Source organism: Plectropomus leopardus, chromosome 14 (assembly GCF_026936395.1).
Source record: "Plectropomus leopardus strain MGB_pleo_1.0 chromosome 14, ASM2693639v1, whole genome shotgun sequence".
NCBI classification, from domain to species: domain Eukaryota; kingdom Metazoa; phylum Chordata; class Actinopteri; order Perciformes; family Serranidae; genus Plectropomus; species Plectropomus leopardus.
In genome coordinates, this window is record NC_142189.1 from 27110704 (window position 1) to 27130836 (window position 20133).

General features: G+C 43.4%; 2 protein-coding genes across 2 annotated transcripts in view; one reads left to right on the forward strand and one right to left on the reverse strand.

Moving 5' to 3' along the window:
* Positions 1-517: 517 nt before the first annotated feature.
* On the reverse strand, positions 518-3414 carry marcksl1a (MARCKS-like 1a). Its single transcript, XM_042501286.2, has 2 exons — positions 3136-3414; positions 518-1899 (listed from the first exon to the last, which is right to left on the reverse strand). The coding sequence occupies exons 1-2, from the start codon at positions 3217-3219 to the stop codon at positions 1357-1359; spliced, it is 627 nt and encodes a 208-aa protein (XP_042357220.1). The 5' UTR covers positions 3220-3414; the 3' UTR covers positions 518-1356.
* A 152-nt stretch (positions 3415-3566) lies between these two features.
* The window catches only part of LOC121953989 (uncharacterized), a 77258-nt gene continuing 60691 nt past the window's right edge, over positions 3567-20133 (forward strand). Inside the window, exon 1 of the mRNA XM_088087361.1 lies at positions 3567-5146. Within this exon, the coding sequence (XP_087943487.1) occupies positions 5055-5146 (92 nt within the window). The 5' untranslated portion in view covers positions 3567-5054. The remainder of the gene's footprint in view (positions 5147-20133) is intronic.

Sequence of the window (20133 nt, forward strand, 5' to 3'; positions counted from 1 at the left end):
GACCACATGTCAAATGTGTTGCCATAAGTAATTAATTATGGACGAAATCCTGTTATTAAATGTCATGCACTTTTACTGTGCTAGTTATGCCTGCAGCTGTGTGTCCACGTCATTTATTTGGACTCGCAGTAAAATGTAATGTAGCGCTTTCCAAGTGCTGCTGAATGTGGAAAAAATATATGTATAAAAAGAAAAAATGTAAAGATTATTTTCCAAAATTCTGTTTGACAATATTGCATAAGTTGTGATTTTATTATATATATATATATATAGCATAAATCAAGCATTATTCAGGCAATGCAACCTTTAATATTCATGTTCATTGTAACTTAAATCTAAATCATGTTTGATTGGAATGACTTTTCATGTATGTGCTCTTTAATCCGGGTTGTATTATATAATAATATACTATATTGTTTTTGTGAATGCATGATGCAGTAGTCTAAAAATAGTCCAACCCACCTACCTACTTCATGAGTGTGTCTTGAGGTGAGAATCACAAGGCGGGACACAGACAGAGGGGATCGAACATTTATTTACCCTTATTAAAAGTTACAATAAAACCATTAACATCTTCAAACGATAGCAAAATAAAGAGAACCAAAAATATTGGCCAAAACATATTTACAGAGACAGTTTGCAGATAAAAAGCTCACATTTTTGTACACAATCCCAACCCCTGCGTCATAAACTCTGAAATGTGAACACTGCAATACTCAAGAAGCTTGAATGTGGTTTTAGCCAGAAAAAGAATCAAAATGCACGAACAAAGACATTGCTCTTTTTCCACCTCCCCTCCTCCGTTTTCACTTTTCTATACATGACAAAATACTTGAAATTTGGGGGTAAAACATAGGAATGTAGAATTCTAAAAATGAATAAGATCTTTTTGAAAGGTTTATGTGTCCATATAACAGTCATTTCGAGTGAAGGAGATGGTCTGCCCCGCTCCGCCACAGTGACAATTTTTAGATCCCAAAGAGATGAGAAAGAAAAATAAAATGTTATAGGGCTGCCACGCTGTTAAAAAGGATGCTTCTCCATGAATTGGGAAAATAAGTCAGTATTCCTGATTCGCTCCACATCCAATCCATTACCTTCGCCACATGCCAGTCCCCGTGTGTACCATGAGGGGGCGACACACGCCGACACTATCATCATGAGAGGGCCCGGTGAGATTCCGTCTGTCGAAGAACTAATAAAAGGCAGTGAACTGGTGGTTGAATCAGCAAATGTGATATATCCTTCGTCTTCTTTTCTAGTTTTGTTTATAACTTTAAGAACGTGGCACAAGTCTCTCATATATATATTTATATACTTTAATCTTGGAAAATCAGTTCAGGTGGCGGGGTGCAGTCACTCTGCGTTGGCCTCGCCCTCAGAGGCTGCAGGTGTCGAGTCCTCGGCGGGGGCGGCGGCCGCGGCCTCCTCGGCGGGGGCAGCCTCTGTGGGTGGGGCCTCCTCCGCCGCCTTGGTCTCTCCCTCGGGTGCGGCGTCGGCAGCTGGGGCGGCCGCCTCGTCCTCTTTGGCCTCAGCGGCCGGCGTCTCCTCTTTGGTTTCCTTGGCTGCGTGGCCGTTCTCCTCGGGCTTGTCCTCGGTCGTTGGGGAGGTGGCCTCCTCCTTGCCCTCCTCGCTGCCCTTCTTGCTCTTCTTCAGCGAGATGCCCTTGAATTTGAAGGAGTTCTTCAAGGAGAACTTCTTCTTCTTCTTGCCCTCCTTGGCCGCCTCGCCTTCTGCTTTGGCGCCCTCGCCCTCAGCTGCAGGAGCGGGCTCGATGGCATCCCCAGTGCCGTTTTCGCCCTCCTTGGCTGGCTCGGCTGTTCCATTTCCATCAGCGGCCGCCGCTTCCCCGTCGGGCTTGGCTGACACGTCGCCGTTGGTTTTGACATGGCCGTTCTCCTGCAGAGAAGAGGACTCATTAGTTGTGGATTAAAATAATCAAACTGGGTCAAAACAAACACACTGCCTCTGGAGATGGAAAATCGCTCAAACATACAGACGGATTGATGCGATGTGTACAGCAGTCCAAATAAATCTAAAGAGATCTGGCATATGACAGATTAGCATTAGCCCATTTACTCCCGATAGTTAATCCATGTTATACTTGAGGAAAGCTGCTTGCCCTGACAGTGGTTCGGGGGGGGGGGAATCAACAGCTGTTTGCATCACTCTCAGCTGACACATGGGGGCAGTAGTGCTGCATGCAAACGTCAACAGAGGCAGCAAGTTGGTGGAACAAAGGAATCCCCATGAAACCTGCTTTCTGCTCTCATCCAAAAGCTGCAGCTCACATCTCGCTCTGCTCTCTGCGTGAGCTTAGGCTGGCCACAATACAGCCAAGCACGCATCAGTCATGACACACAAAGACAGTGTCAGCAGAGGAGTCATATTTAATAAATGAGGAAGTGGTTTTCATTTAAGTCCACCTCCATTACCTAAGTTTATCAACATGTACATCGCATAATGCATCCTCTGATCTGGAGTCAGACTTAAACTCTCACAACAGTCGGCAGTTATTCACAAATCACTCATCACAACCGGCTTTGTTTCCGTCTGTAACCTTCGCAAACATTTTGAGACTAGACGCATACGTGATTAACAGTTGGGGACAAAGGGGGCTCGAACTGGCGCCCGTCCGCGCTTTGTTTGCAACTCCGCAAAATGCGCCTCCAGCAGAGCGCATTTGCATCCTTCGCACCTCACATCTTTTGTTCGACGTTGAGAGCGACTATCTCTCTGATTAGCGCCAACTCATGACAGAGAACACGCTCCCAACACACGTTTAGACATAAATTTGTCGGTTTTGGGAAAAAATTTGCGGGTGAATTGCCCCCTTGGGACCCGCGGAGGGAATTAACAAAGGCAGGTCTGGTGCGCGCTGAGCGGGGACGAGCATGGTTACTCGACGGCTGCTCTGCTTGACAGTCCGCTAGATTTAAACAAACCGGTAATAAAATCATTCAAAACTCAATTGCTCTGCAGTTAACGAAGGTTTAAATGAGGTCACAGTGAGAAAGAGCAACAGCTAGGCGCCGATGCTGAGCCCCGCCGTGGCACCCATGCTGCCTGCCAGTGGGCGTTGGGTGCCATGTGGCTCCCCGCTGATGCTCGACATGTCAGGCCTGCTTTACTCACCTGGCCGTTGGCTTTGGCAGCAGCAGGGTCGGCGGCGGCTTTCCCCTCAACAGCTACTCCACCCTTGGACAACTGGGCTCCCATTTTTTTTCCTTTAGGTGCTCTGAACAAAAAAGAAAATCGAAAAAGAAAAACCTCGAGGAGTTTTTGAGATTTAAAAATCCAGATCTGGGATGGGTAATATTTTGCCAAAGAGGTGAAAAATCCGGACCGGGTCTCCTTCTCCCTAGCTGGGTTTGGAAACGAGAAGATCCCCCTTTTTCTGTGAGTGTGTGGACCCCACGGTGGCTGAGCTCAAATTAAAGGATGTTGGTGATGAGACTGTGAGTATTTCAACCGCGCCTCAAAGTCGACCGGAGTCTCCTCCCAGGGGCGTGACAGCCGGGATCTGCCCAATCTGCAGCCGGGGGATGGGCCTCCTTCACCCCCCCGTAACTGCAACAGTCTGCTGCTCAACTGAATCATCAGCGGGACTTTTTCCGCTGTTTCGCATGTCTGGAAGATTTCTTTTAAAGCTTAAAACTTTTAAAACCTTTTTAAACTTTGTTCTTTAACTTATTCAGCACTCGATTCAAGAAACAAATCACACAGGTCACAATAGGTCACTATTCTGAGAGAGAATTACTGTCATTGAGAAGAAACACCTAAAAGTGTTTAAAGATGCTGAATTGATACCATAATAGATACCATAAAGGTGATAAATCGTGCTTTAAATTCACTGATGACAACAGTAGCAAATCAGTGGTTATTAATCTAAAAATTCAGGATCCAAAGGGGAAATAAAACATGTTTCTGTGACAAAACAAGTTTTTAGAACTTTTCTTATAACTTGTCTTTACCTTGTAAACTGCCAATCAGGGAGGAGAACACCAAACTGCGGTTCTGCTCACAGTTCTAAGATGTACCTGTACCTGTGATTAGAAGCTGAGAGAATGTGTTCGCTACTGACAGCCATGGTTTAATGTCAGGCTGTTGGTGAGCGTCTGTCACCCTAGTTTTTGCAGAGAGTCCCACACTGTTGGCTCTAGTCATTCCTTGATGTCTGTTTTTCAGCTGATTCAGCATGTTGAATCATCGGCAGAGTCTGCAGAGCCCGTCAGTGAGAGACATCACTCTGTTTGGCAGTTCAGCTCAGCACATGAGGAACAGCAACAGGAGTAAGGAAAGCGTCAATGAACGTCCCTGTGTCTCAGCCAAAAAGTTGACATGAACACATCAAACTGGCAGCCGACATACCAACAAGTACATCGGCCGACAGACAAAAAAAAAAGTAATCTTATGGCATACAACAATTTTATTTCGATTTCACAACCTCTTGACTTTAGCTCTTTGTTGACATTCCTGGCTTCCATTTCCCCTCTTCTGTGCTTAGCTGAACTGTAATTTCATTCACAGACAGGCTTTACTGCAGAAAAAAAACAGACTAGTGACAATGAGGGCCAACAATGAGGGACACACTGCAGCCATGTAGAGTTGGTGTGTCACCTTGGAGACCAAACTAAAATCAAAAAATGAGTGGTCACAAAACAACAGAAGTCTGTCATTCAAAAAGGGAAACTGGTAAACTGACAGGATGCGTTCAAGATGCTGGTTAGCCAGGTATCACATTAACAACAACACCCGATGATGAAAAAAATTATTTTTAGCGTGTGCTTGTGAACAATTACACAAACAACGATGAGTCATTTCTACTAAATGGCTCAACAGCTGAAAACACCAAAAAACCTATTATAACAAGTTTGTTTTTCGAGCTCATGCCAGCTTGACTTTAGCTGTTTGTTTGCTTTCCTAATTTTCATTTTTCTTCTTGTCCACAGACCTGAACTGCCAACACTCACCAACAGGCACCGCCAGCTCTGACACCAATTCAACATGCTGAATCAGCAAAAAAAAAAAACAAGGGCCAACAAGCACCAACAATGCTGGATGTGCTGCAAAAACAAGGTCGACACTTGCTCACCAACGGCCCAACATGGACCGACAATGTGAGATCGAAACAAACTCATACAAGGTAAGATTTTTTTTTTTTTCAGCCATTGAGCTCTTTAACAGAAATGCTTTGTAGCTGTTTGTGTTATTGTGTACAACATTGGGTTGTTAATGTGCTAGTTAGCATCTTGAATCCGTCCTGTTGGCCTTCTGGTTCCCCTTTTTGAATAACAGAAGAAAATAAACCGCTGCCGTCTGCCGGTATGGAGATTTATTTCTTTTCAGCCAAAGAGCAGAACATATTTGGTCATTGGCTGTCATTTGGCATCGCCACTAGCTCTTTGACACCAGTTTGGTGTGTCTGGGCCGTAAAGTGTTAAAAGAACGCTTTGGACCAGCATAGCGATTATTTCAAGCTCATGATATCCAGACTTCCATCACTGTTTCACTCTGGTGTACACTTTGTATGAAGATAAGTTTAAAAAGGTCAAAGTTTCAGTGACTTCCTTGAGCTGAAAGGAACCTTCAGACGATCTTGATGATCGCATTTTCTGTTCGAATGAGCCCTGAAGAATTCTTTAATGGCCTCCGCTGGATTTTGAGCGACGGGCCCGGCTTTCCAAGAGTAAACTGGTTACATAACACGCAGCAAGCTTTGCGCTCAGTGGAGACCTTGCGATGGCACTGGGGCTGCTTTGTCACCGACACAGACAGGGAGACAGTGAATCAGCCTGTCAGACGGTAATGAGGTCTCTTGGCCAGACGAGCGAATCCCACGATCGCAGCAATGACACTGCAATTTTTTTGGGGAGCCCAAAGCTGATGGGTCAGGGGTCATATGTTTTAAGCTGAGTTATGAAAGCCTTCCACAGACCAGCCAGTCATGACACAGGGTCGCACATGCATTTATATTTGCCAGCTGCCTCATTTTCAAGCCGTTACTCTTAATTCTGGCAACCTTAACCAAATTATGCTCCTTTTTCCCATCAGCGAGGCCCTCATTTATCCCGCAGATGAACCCGTGTTAACAAAATGGCGCTCTGTCTGCTTGTCAACTTTATGGCGCTTCATTAAGTGGAATTTATGATTTCCTCTTATTAAAGTATTCTTCTGAGGCATCCCTTTATATCCCTCTCTCTCTCGCTCTCTCTTCGCCTTTCTGTCATTGTTTCCACCGATCCGATGGCACACAGAACGACCCCCTCTACACATACACGCACTCACACAAACATGTCACAGCCGTGGTATGTGAGGCATGCATACACCACCCACAGAATGATCTCCATCCATTCAGTGGGCTGAGCTTCCCACAGTGGAATACACCCTCAGGGGTTCACAATCCGCACCCCCCCTAACCAACCACCACTGCTCCATACATTCTCCAAAACTGAGTCAAGAAAGAGAACAATATGTTTCAAAGATGTTTTTAACCCCCTAAATCTCGCCATCCAAGTGCATGCACAGCCCAGTCTTGGCTTTGGAATTCCTCTCTGATGTGGGACGTCTAAGTCGGCCCTCGCTCTGATGAGGTCTATACATTAAGGTCAGATTTCAAAGAGATGTTCCTGGTTTGATCAGCAGAAGAAAGAGTTGTCTTCACAGCATGGCATCCAAGCCTCTACAGAGAGACTTGGTTAACCTCAGGCAGGAGATTGGCCTCTTTCACCCCCGTCAGTGCAAGAGTCTGCTGCTCAGCTGGATGATTGGCAAGACTTTTCCTACTGTTTCATATGTCTGGAAGAATTTGGGCATTAACTTACTCAGCACTTTTGCAAGAAGCTAAGATTAAAGAAAAAAAGTTTTGTATATGGCCTTTTTGGGGGAAAGTACCAGTTTTGCCTCCTCGGGTCTCAAAAAACTAATTAAATAAGCCAGTCTAGGAAGGGAAAACTTTTTGGTATAAGTGGACATTGCTTTAAGATACAGGCTAGGTTATGATTGCGCCTATATGTGTGACAAGGGACTGCAATTTTTAGCTACAAAAGGTCAACACATGTTATCATTTAAACCTGAATTATATATATATACCAGGAGCAGTTTTAAATCAAATCAGATTTCCTTGAACTTTGTGTAGTATTTCTGTCCACAAAAAAAAAAACATTTTAAACTCTGAACATTCAAAAATGATCTGTAAATGCCAGTGTCAGACCCTTCAGCACATATCCTTTCAATCATTTCTTATATATACTTAAAGGGTCAGTTCACCCTAAAGTCAAAATACATATTTTCCCTCTTTCCTGAAGTGCTACTTATTAATGTTGCCATGTGTTGCAAATATCGGCCATAGCGATGTCTGCCTTCTCACCAATATAATGGAGCTGGATGGCACTCGGCTTGTGGCGCTCAAAGCTTAAAAAGTAAATAAATAAATAAAGAATTAAATATAAAATAACGTTTTAAAATACATTTGAAAAACTCAGCAGAATTGTCTCCCCAGAAATCATGACCTGGTTACTCAAGATAATCCACAGACCTTGTGAACAGTTTCATGCAGGAACTATTTTCTTTTTACCGAACAACACCAACTGTATCACTAAGCAGAGGGACGCTTACTACTGCTAGCAAACCTAGCACCACTGAGTTAGCTAATGTAGCTCAGCTGAGGAGGACGCCATTAATGTTTACATCTCGTACTGTCACTAGCGAGAGCCTGTCTTCCACGAGTAGATGCACGCTTCCTCCTACACAGTGATACGGTTGCCGGGTGTAGTTTGATAGAAAGAAAGTAGTTCCTACATGAAACTGCTCACGACGAGGTCTGTTGATTATCATGAGTAACCGGATCGTGATTTGTGGAAATAGACATTGCTGTTGAGGCGGACATATGATAAATAGCACTACAGGTGAGAGGGAAAAACTTGTTTTCGGTTTTTTTGTTTGTTTCTCTTTAATGAATATTTTGGCATTTTGGGAAATATTTGCATTGTTACTGAGATTTAATGAGAGGACTGATACCACTCTCATGTCTGTATGCTAAATGTGAAGCTAGGAGCAGCAGTTAATTAGCTTAGCATAGCTTAGCCTAGCTTAGCTTAGCTTAACTCAGCATAGACTAGGAACAGCTAGCCTTGTTTCCTCACTTTTATACAGATTAAACAAACAGGAGGTAGATTCTGTTACCTTTGGACAGAGCTAGATTAGCTGTTTCCCTGTCTTCTAAGCTAAGCTAACATTATCCGACAGCTGGCTGCAGCTGCATATCTAGCGTTCAGACATGAGAGTGGTATACATTTTCTCCTTAAAATTTTGACAAGAAGGTGAATACAAGTACAAGTGACACTGCGTTTACTATTTTCATCCTCAGATCCTCATGTGTGTCTATGAGCAGAACTCATAGACACACATTGTGATGATGACATGGCCCGATTTCCTTGAGAGAAATGAGACTGTAGCTGGACGACTTCCTCTGTCCTCTACCTGCCTACTTATTTCTGTCACGTTTAACACTTTGCTTCTTCTCCTCTTCACACTTTGCCCCCTCCGAGCTAGTCAATGCCCCTGTTTGTGTGGTTGCCCATTTTTCATGCCCTGACACAGGATGAGCTCTCAAATCCCGCTAAAAGCCTCCATTGTCTCTCTCCGGGTGAGCCAACTGATGAGCATCACAAGTAGAAAGCGAGAGGAGGACTGGAGCGAGGGAGAAGAATCAGAAACATGTCTTTGTGGTTCCTGCTGCTTCAGGGAGGAGAAAAGTTATCTTTATGACAGTCACCTTGAACAAATTACTTAAGCATATCAGCGTGATGAATATGTAATTTCCCAGGTTCCTCTCTTCATCAGCAATTCATGCATACACAATTGCCAAAACAAGAGTGCAGGCTGTTTCCTGTCTGTTTCCTACGGTTTTGTGACAGTTTGATGGTTACAAATTTGTCGCAGTTTTGCACGGCTAATGGCCCATATACCTCAATAGCTTATGACAATGTCATTGTGTAAGATACAATCATAAAATAGCTCTAATATTGAGAAAATGTGAGGGGGGATGGGGGAGTTAGCCATAAAGTGGATTATACAACAGAGGTTTAAAAACATTTCATTTTAATGTAGGGGAGACCGGGGGTGGTTGTAACACTGGATTGCTGAAGTTTAAGGAACAAGCTATGATTCACTTAATTCACTCTGCACGTGCTTAGTTTAATCCTTATTCCTCATGTAAGCAATAGAGTGCCCCAAGGATGAAGTTTTTCTGTAGGATGATGCAGAAGTTAGCATGCCCTGGTTCCCTTGGCTTTTGGGTCATTGCAGAAAGTTAGCTCTGTGGTAAACAAACGTTTAATGATACTTACACATTGTGTTCAACAAGATAATCTCTACGAATGAACACCACTTCCAGGATTTTTGAAGCCTTAATACAATTGCCAGAAGTAAAACGCTAATGTTAGGGTAACTGCACTACGGTCGCATGATCGCCACTGCAACAAGCTGTAACACTATGTTCAGCGTAGCTTGGCATGATGACATTCTGTAGTCTCATTTAGCCATTTGTTAGCAACTGCCTTTTTAGGACACGTAAAAGCTTCAGAATTTACAGGTTGGGTATTTACTGACATATTTTATGTTGTTTATGTTGTTTATGTCTTAGCCGCAGACTTTATCTCAGGTATCTAACCAAAAACCTATTGACTTTGAGATGAGGGAACTGGAAAAGAAAAAACACAAAACACAGGACTTTTCCCCCAGGACATTCCCACAGACACTGCCTAACCCTAAAGACGCCCAACCATGTTTCTTTTCCTTAACCTTATCAAGTAACTTTTATTGCCTAAACCTAACCTCTGCAACTTTACGTAAATAAGTACATTTCCATTAGGGATGTAACGTCATTAGTGGGGCGCTAATTTGTAGAACATATGAACTGTTGTGTGTGCATTTTTGTAGAAAATTATACAAACCGTCTTACAGGATAAGTTACAAACACACAAACACAGACACACACTGATTATGTTAAAAGGTCATTTAAGTGTTGAATGAAAAGCTTTAAATGCTCATACTTTTAGTCATAATCAGTGTCTTTACTTTTAGTCAGAATCTTGTCATAATTAGGACGTTATATTTCACCCCAGGCTGTCACAACTAACCTGAACTATTGAATGAATTTTAACATTTCAATTCTTGTGACTGAGACTAAACCATGCATTTTCTGTTTGTGTTACAGAGATAACAGTTAGCAGACACATGTAACTGGTACATATCCCATTTTGAATGCATTGGCTTTTTACAGAGCTCCCAAGATACATACAGAAATGTAAAAACTGTTACAACCATTCCTGGTCTCCCCTATCACAAATGCCTAAAAGTTGTATCTAAGCAAATGTGTAAATTAGACTTCACACGTTCGATTGAGTCTGTTACAAACAGAACATTTGCATGGCCAAGCACCTAATTACTAGGAGAATCAGGTGCACGGCCCTCTTCACTGACATGAATAGGGGTGCGTAGACTTAAAAGAAAGCCCTTTGTGATGCTAATTAATTCGATCAACTGGCTTATTGACTGCAAAAAGGCCCTCACCAGCAGGCAACCACAAAGCTGCACATGGCAGCCATCTTGGCTGGGGGCTTGCGCAGATGTATCTGTCTGTTGGGCTCGGGCAGTGGTCTCTCTGAGGAGGCGGAGAAGGAAGGGATAGTAGTTGGATGTCCAATACTCAGCCGAGCTTGCATGTTTTCATTGATAGAATAGTCTGTTGGGAGCTTCAAAACACAATCTCTAAAAAAATAACCATGTTGATGTGTGTAGATTTCCCTCACGTTACCCCCTCCTATTTCTGTCTCTCTTGTGCCTGAGGTGGCAGACATGACGCGACACACCCCTCCCTGCATTTCTCCGTGCGTGCAGACATGCCACAGAGCCGGTTACCATGGCAACTACTGCTTCTATCGACTTCTCTCGCTGATGTTAAGGAGAGGGGGGGTAGGGGGGTGCAATGTGGTTTGGTGGGAACCCAGTCAAGAGGAGAATGGAAGAGGATATGGCTTTGGCGTTGTTTTTGTTTGCCTTATCATCTCTGTCTTGTTTATTTGAGATGACTTTGACTCCCACAATTTATGCAGCCGAGAGTCTCAACCTCTGTGACCGCAGGGAAATGGAGCGTGGTTTCCTTTTAACCTTTACCCTCGCCATCTTCCCGTCAGACTCCATTTTTTTCTTCCTCGTCATATACTCTTTCTCTAGCATCAGGTCTTGGGTCATAATAGGCAAATTCGCCCAGCGGTGCTTTGTTTCCATCTGCTGTCATACCACGTAGGCCAGGTGAGAAGGCAGCGAGGGATTAAACAGATGGCGAGACAAGTAAAAGGAGAGGGTGAGGAGTTAAGGAGTGCAGAAAGCGTTGATGAGCAGAGCAGAGGTAGAAAATAGGGGCTGTGCAGAGTCCGTGTGTGTGTGTGTGTGTGTGTGTGTGTGTGTGTGTGTGTGTGTGTGTGTGTGCTTGCGTGTGTGCTCGCGCGCGTGTGTGTGTGTGTGTGTGTGTGTGTGTGTGTGTGTGTGTGTGTGTGCGTGTGTGTGTGTGTGCGTGTCAGACAGTAGCGTACAGTAGTAAGGCAGCTCATCCCTGCTGCCAACGGCACTGCGGCGTTACTAGGTCAGTGTGCCATCATCTCATTCATCATTATCACAGCCTGCTCTTCCTCGTCCGCTCTCCCTCTTCATCCCTCCCACACTTTCTTGCAGTCTTCCCTAACACACACACAGACACAGACACCACAATGGGAGAGATGCCGAGCTTCAGAGACAGAAGGGAAAGTAAACCCAAACAGACTCTTTTGGCTGTCAGTCTAGTTAAAACATAATATGAGAGTCAAAACGACATCTGTCCTCAACAGCGTTTGAAGGTTGTTTTCATAAAGATCCCCGTACGCACTGACACGCCTGAGCAACAAGAAAACAGCTAAATCCTCCTCCGCTTTTTATCAGTAGGTAAACAACTATGTTTTGCATTATGGTATTTGCAGAGAGTTAGATAAGATCAAAACCACTCTCATATCTGTGCACTAAATAAGCTGGGCCAGGAGGTTGTTAACTGAGCTTGGCATAAAGACAGGAGAAAACAGCAAATAACCTATTAGTTTAACCTCTACAAAAACCAAAATGTGTAAAAACAACTATTTGTGGTTTTATGGGTAATTGTGTTCTGCACAATATTTTGCCCAGGTCTGAACCTGTGACTCCCCGAAGACTCTGCTGGTGGCTTGTCAACAACTTTTGCTGTTGCCTTGGAGAGATATAGTATGTGCACCCTTGATCATTATTTTTGTCTGTGGGTCATTATGGCAAAATGCGAACTACAGATTTTAAGTACATTGCCAGGTGTTTATATGTCTGTCCGTGGACAGATTATTTTACCATGATAGCGTCATAACTGTAAGATGCAATCACAAAACTTTACAGGTGTGTTTTTGAAATCACAATGAAGGCCGAGATGGGAGTGGTCTGTCACAAGGGTGCTGTAAGTAGGGGGGTAGCCAGCCCAGTCCACCAGAAGGAAAAAAACACAAATAGATTAATCTGTACATTTTATACATACCAGATTAGCTTTTCTAAAGTGATGTATGAGCTGACTTTGTTATGTGGAAGTGGAGGGAATAGTGTGATGCCTAGGCGAGACACCTGCCAAGCTGCAGACCCCTGTTGGATACCAAAAAACAACCAAACTGGTTCTGTTTTAATGAGTGATTACTGTGTTTTCATCAGCAGTTGAGGCGCTAAATGTAGGTGTTTGATTGTTTGTTTTTCCGGTGAATTTTTATGCTTCAAACTTAGGTGTCATTGTGACCCGTTGTGTTTTACAGCTGCTTTTTAGGCTCCAAACTTTGATTTATTGCAGTGACCAGCCTGTGTTTTTCCGGCAGCATTTTTGGCTCTAAATGTGGGGTTTTTTTTAGTGACCCACCATGGTTTGCTACCAGCTTTTTAGGCTCCAAACTTGGGTGTTCTGTAGTGACCTGTCATGTTACTCTGGTGGCTTTTTAGGCTCAGCATTTGGATGTTTTGAAGCAAACCATCAGTGTTTTTCCAGTGACTTTTTTAGCTCCAAGCATAGATTTTTTGTAGCAGCCAGCCTGTTTATCAGGCAGCTTTTTAGGCTCCAATCCTGAATGTTTTGTAGTAACCTGTCACTGTATTTCCAGTGGGGACTGTGCAACAAAAGTGGTTGTTTTTTATACAAAAGCTATGTTTCCAGTGAAGATTATTTTTAACTGATTTTTCCCTAACCATAACCAAGTGATTTTATTGCCTCAACCTCACTACATGTTAACCACGACATTGTTGAACCCTAACATTTCAGCATATTCTGCACATAATATATGTAATGTAATATATTTGGTTTTTTTTTCAGAAATATACGTCAACATTTTTTCTGGCAATTGGGTTGCTGGTAGAAAGAAGGGAAGGGGCAATAGCCTCCACACTTTGCACCCCTGACCTACATTTGCTTTAAGTGCATAAGTCTGTATTGACCATGGCCTCTAGTAATTATTAATATTGGCAGAACTGATGTTTTATTAAAGAAATGGACATGTACTTAAGACAGTAACACCTCCAGAGTCTGCCTTATAAGTAAATGGCTGTGCTCAAAACAGTAGAAGCACCTCTGAATAAATGTCAATATTGAAAAGTGAAGAGGGTCGCTGTCACCACCATTTATCAAATATATCTGTCAAAAATCACAAAATGTCAGCTGCCCTGTATCACACAGTAATTAATTAACACTGGTGAATTCAGTTTAATGGTCACAGATATCACAACCCACTCCAGACCAATAAAACATAAAAGGCTGTGTTTCATGACAGCTTTGCATCCTAGGATATTAGAAAAGGGCCAGAGTGATGTAACGCTACACAGACTCTCCCCTGCTGCTCACAAATAGCTGGCAGCAAAGGTGTCGTTTGTTTGGTACACACAAAGACATAAATACAACAACAACCACTTGCGTGCAGCCACATGCAAATACATTAACCCCCCACCACTATACACACACACACACACACACACACACACACATAGACTCATTAGCTCAGTTCTAGGTTGTCTGCTAGCTAAGGCTTTTTTTGCCAATCTGTGAGATCATCACTCTCTCTAAGCCTCCTTCTCTATCGTCTCCTCAAACCCCCTACACCCCATCTCGCTCCTCCTCCTTTATTGTAATGCAGATTTGAGGATCTGGTGGGGGATGGGAGCAGGGGGGTGGGGTAGTGGGCAGAGAAGAGGTTTGTAGAGAGGGGCTGTGGTTGGTGTTAAGTATGACCTGGCAGCCCTGCTGTGCCTCAGCAGGCGGTCCGGCGTGGGCTGGGGGGGAGGGGAGCCGGAGAGAGAGAGAGAGCTTTGAGGGTTATCCCCAGCCTGTACATGACTCAGACATCAGATATCAACATCCCAGCCCCTTGAAATAAACGATGGCAGACACGCCACTTGTATATTCACTCGACATAATCTCATCCGAGAGCAGAACAGAGAATGGGACAATCGCTGACGTTTTGTTCTGTCTAGACACGACGAGCTTAATGTCACTGAGGTCGGGCTGTTCCCTCTGTTGTAGACTAATGTAAAGACTCACCAAAAAATGAATAGTGATGATAGTTTGCAAATGGTTTTAATTTATGTGGAGGCAGTAAAGCCATTACTAAAACATCACTAATTTGCCCACACAGATTGTTCAGCTGTTGTGCTGTCTGAGATGCCGTGGCCATTTTTTTTTTCTGCAAGTGTGTCAGGGTGTGTATTAGTATTTGTGTAACCACCACGTGTGTCTGTGTGTGCGTGTGTGTGCTTTTGGGGCTCTTATGTCTGCAGCTTAAACTGTGGCCACGCTCCGTCCCAGCTGTCGGAGAAGTCAAACTATTCATCAAGCGCCTGCCATCCCGTGACAATACACCCCTCCTGCCAAACACTCTCACACACACATACGCACGCGTGTGCACACACACACACATGCACACACCAGGATGCAGTGGCAGATCTTCCTATGGGCAACAAAGGCAGCTGCCATGGGTGCCACCTAGAAGAGGTCACCAAAATAAATAAAGCAATAAATAAAGAATTTGAACTAATAGTAATAATAATGAAAAAAATATTTTTCAATATTTTGTCTATCAAAAAGAACAAAAACATGCAGGAAAAATGATCTTTTGTTTAGTTGTTTAGAATACTAAATTTGCTAGAACCGACACTGCCAGAATGGAGGGCAGAGATTGTGGAGAGCAGAGTCAGTGCTTTAAATAGCCATGTGCGGGATGGATTCATTGACTGTGCACCTCGTTTTGTGCTGAAAACAGTTAACCAGCTGACTTCTGTTGTTGACTCCTCAGTACCCATTTGAATTGCACTCTGAATATAAAAGAACAGAGTAGCACACAGTTACTTGTCTTACATCTGTGATATTGATAACAAGGTGATCATTTCTTGTTCTAATTTCTTGACCCTCCACAGTGCAGGTTCAGTTACAGAGCAAGTAATTCTGTGTCATGCTGAATGGCACATAAGGAAAGTGGACTTTTGCCAAATAGATGGTCCTCCACTTGAGGGATGGCTCGCTCAACCCAAGTCAGCCATTTTTGTGTAGCACGCTCAGCTTTGGCGTGATTCATTATTCGCTTGTCATTTTGCTCCAGTTTTCCAGTTTCTCCATCTGCCATTGCAGCTGTGTTGTCATGGAGCATCATTGCAGTGTGTTGCGCTTGTTTGCCAGTGACCTATTTATAACCCACCCCTTCAATCTCTTGCCCCCAATTCCCTCTCTCTGTCGTCCTCCTCCAGTTTATCAAAACACAGTTACGTAAAAAACAGCTCTCTTTGAACCGGCGCTGGGTCGTCACAGTGGCATGAACATCTCTGTGAGTTATTAAATAATTCAGAAGATGGGGTGAGGTGTTGAGTCTGGGTTATTTAAATTTCACTCTTGAGAGATATTCTTAGCTCAAAAGTGGCATAAAGGAGACTTTAGTGTCACATGTTTATTTGAAATATTAAAAGTCACCAGGAGATGGAAGCTACAGCTTTTTCCTCTTCCATAATGTGGAATGCACACGTACACGATCAATTGAGATTATAACACATTCCTCCTGCTATGATATTGCCTTTTCAGTTACCACAACAAATGAGCTACACGGTCAGATGCTGTTTTACATATATATACATACTATGCATGTGTGTGTGTGTGTGTGTGTGTGTGTGTATATATATCATATATACACACACATAGATAGATAGATATAGATGTGTGTGTATGTAAACTAAGCGCAGAAAGTAAGATTATTTCTTTGTTGTAACAATGCTTCTTGGCAATAAATCTTATACTGTTGGAAAGCCTGTTTATTTCCCTTTTAAATGGTGCCACATTTGTAAGGAACATGCATTTGTGGAGCATGCATTGAGCAGCAGAGCTCAGTATGTGGGTTGCGCCCATGAAAAATTTGCCAAATCTTCTCTGCCAATGCCAAACAGCTTTTCTTGCTGTTGCTACTGACTCTTTTTTTGAGCTTCTGGCACCCCCAGGTGTGGACAATCAGGTGCCTGTGAGCTGCGCTACAGTGGTCAGTTGATGTCTGCTCCAAGAATTGGACCAACACAACCACGTTGGCTGACTTGTGACAAATGCTGGTTGAAGAATGGGATGCCATCCCACAGCAGTGTGTGACCAGGCTGGTGACCAGCATGAGGAGGAGGTGCCAGGCTCTTGTGGCTGTGTATGGTTCTTCCAAATGCTACTCAGGCTCCTGTTTATTAAATGAATTAATTGTTAAATTGCCAATATGTCTTGTTACTTCAGACTTTAATCATCCAATCCACCGAACAACACCAAACAAGAGTCAATAGCAGAATAAGCTGTTTGGCATTGGCAGAGAAGATTTGGCAAATTTTTCATGGGCACATACCACATACTCCGCTCTGTTGTTCATCCCACAAATGCATGTTCCTTACAAATGTGGCACCATTTAAAAGGGAAATAAACAGGCTTTCCAGCAGTATAAGATTTATTGCCAAGAAGCATTGTTACAACAAAGAAATAATCTACCAAACATACATTTCCTGACTTATATATATAAGAAAAGGAGCGCCCTAATTATAAACACTCAAAATTGTTAATTTTGACATACATTTGGCACATACCAAGAGATAACTGAACAGATACAGATGATTAGAACTTGTAGTACTGGCTAGGATTTGAAGCCCTTACTGCTGTGGCACAAGGTAAGGAATAGGTCTTTTGTGCACTTTACCTCAGTCTACTACCTGTTTTACCTGAACACACCACACTATGTCATGTACACCTCCATCTCCGTGACTCTTCATTTAGAGACCACAGGAACAGTCAAAGTGCCTTAAATTCTTGAAAGAAAAAGAGCCCAGCACGTTGGGAAATAAGAGGCTTTTTGACACAGGTTATGGAAAAACAGAGAGATGGCTCAAACAGTGGCATCATGGAAAGATTTTCTATCCAGGGGGAAACAAAGCGGTATCAAAAAATTTCACTTGGAGGTTTGTGACAGTAATGACAATAGTTTACAATGCAGTATTTGCCAATACATTTTACTACTGATGCCAGGCAACCTACTTTTCTGATGGTGTTATTATGGTAACACTCTTTGAATTCTTGCTTTTCTACAGAATATTTTGTTTGCACACTCACTGGTAATTTGCAGCTTTTTGCCACAAATCGTGTGGTGTCTCACACGAGTATTAACAATTAATATGAGGTAACTATGAACTGAACCTGCTTGTCTTCTGACTGTGGGAGGAAGCTGGAGAAAACCCAAGCTGGCATGGGTAAAGACTATCTGGAAATCTTGTAGCTCTTTCTCTTCTTAACATTAATGACTATAAGGCTATAAAGACAATGGCTGCAGCTTGTCAAAATCTCACCTGGCCTGCTATAACATTGACCTCTAGCCAGCCTTCACAACTTTATCATCACACTGTCAGTAGCATTGCACTCACCAAGACTACTGGCAGTCCAGCTTGCCCTGTCTCACACTGAGCCAGCAATGTTTCCCTCCCTCTTATCAGGGCTTTAATTGATCTAGAACTGCTCGACTGTGTTTGCAGTGCAGCACTGACCTCATATCCACTGGTCTGCTGAGACAGCTAGCATTGATCTGCGCCAGCTTCACCAACCTGCCCAGTTGAGTCTGCATTAACCTCCCGCCAGCCTGGTTAGCCTATAACACTGTGGCTACAGTCTGACAGTGATTGCAAGTGATTGATTCAGGATTGATTAGTTGAAAAAGAGGGAGGGTGGAGGGAGCTAAGGACGTGGGTTTAGCGGCCGGTTATTTACGTTTGCGTCTCATCAGGAAATGGGTGCCGTCAAGTTGGGCAGAGATTTACTGTTATTGCCCGAATTATTCTCTCGTACATTCTCTCCCTGTCAGAGCCTGAGATATGGCCCTGACAGAGATACAGTAAAAACAAAACGGGATGGATATATCTCCTGGTGACGGGTCCAATATGAAAGACACCTGCTCCAGCAAGGGAAGAAAAAGCCATTTGTCAGTTCCTTGGGGAGACGCTTCTTTTGTGTGTCTTTGCCCCTCGGGGTTTACTAACAAGGTTATCATGGGTCAGTGATGAGCTGGGACTGGAGATCAATTGTAGCAGTTAGGAGACCCTCTGTATCTGTCCACAATGGAGCCTTCATCATTTAAGGGACAGGGGCATGGTATTTGGGTCAAGGGCATTGGTTGGACACAGGAGATGTGTGCGTTATATGATCAGGTGTTCGCGTTGGACCTCCATAACATCCTCAAATACCCAACATGTAAGCCGATCAGGCCCCATTCAGGAGCATGTGGGAGATAATCTGCTTGAACCCAATGACAGTGGTTTTGATACATATAGGAGGCCACCGTTTTGATGAAATTGTCAGTTCTTTATTGATGTCATCCAGGATTTAAGTCTATGAATGTGTAACATAAGCACATTACCTGTGTCAGGGAGGAGATGACCAGAATGGTGTGGTGCGTGCACAATAGGGGCAATTTGATCACTGTCCATTGTGGCCTGATTTCTGTCGAATGCTGGTGCGGAGTGCCCTCGGGGAGAATGGCGACTCCATTATGGTAAGCAAAGACTGTTGAACTATCAAGGCTATAGGTGTCATGGTTCGTCCCTGCAGCGTATGATGGATGTTGATGTCGCTAGCTATGGGGCAGCTCCTTTTTCATTTGCTTAAGAATTTGCCCAAAAGGGGCTCATTCCTGAAACATTCCAGGGTGTCCGATTTTCTCCCCGAATTTGAAAAAGGATGGAGATAACCAAAACCACCACACTCTTGCATTCCAGCTGTCAGAGAGTGGAGGAAAAAAAGCAAAAGCAAAAAAGTTTCTAGAATCTTTTATCCCGGGTCAATGTATCCTCATATAATGGTTTGTATGACATCCTACATTGCACATACAAATGTGGTGTCAGCCTTTAAAAAATATGTGAGATAGGCACAAATTACTGACTTATTATTACGTGGGATAGGTATGAATTCGGGTGCATTGGTTTTGAAGCGAAACATACAAATAGTTTATGAAAACAGCTTGTCCAGCTGGTTCTCATTCTGAAGTTGAAGATTTTAGCTGAGAAAACCATCCCACCATGGGCATTTTGTCGACAACATTGGCACAGGTATGGCGCAGAGATAGAGCAGGTAGTCCTCTAATCGGAAGGTCAGCGGTTCGATCCCCGGCTCCTCTGGACAACATGTTGAAGTATCCTTGGGCAAGATACTGAACCCCAAATTGCTCCCGATGCTGTGTCATTGGAGTGTGAGTGTGCGTGAATGATTATTGAGTAGCAGGTGGCACCTTGTACGGTAGCCTCGGCCACCAGTGTGTGAATGGTTGAATGTGACATGTAGTGTTAAAGTGCTTTGAGTGGTCAATAAGACTAGAAAAGTGCTATACAAGTATAGTCCATTTACCATTTACCATTTAGCCTCCTGGAACATTAAAAGCAGATGCAGAACGAAACTTAGAGCGTAATATGTCGATACGAAAGTCCACTACAAAGCAGCAGCATGTGACGAGTTGGGATGAGAACATGTTGGCCTTCCCATGTTGATTGGATTTTGTAGATAGGCGGTTT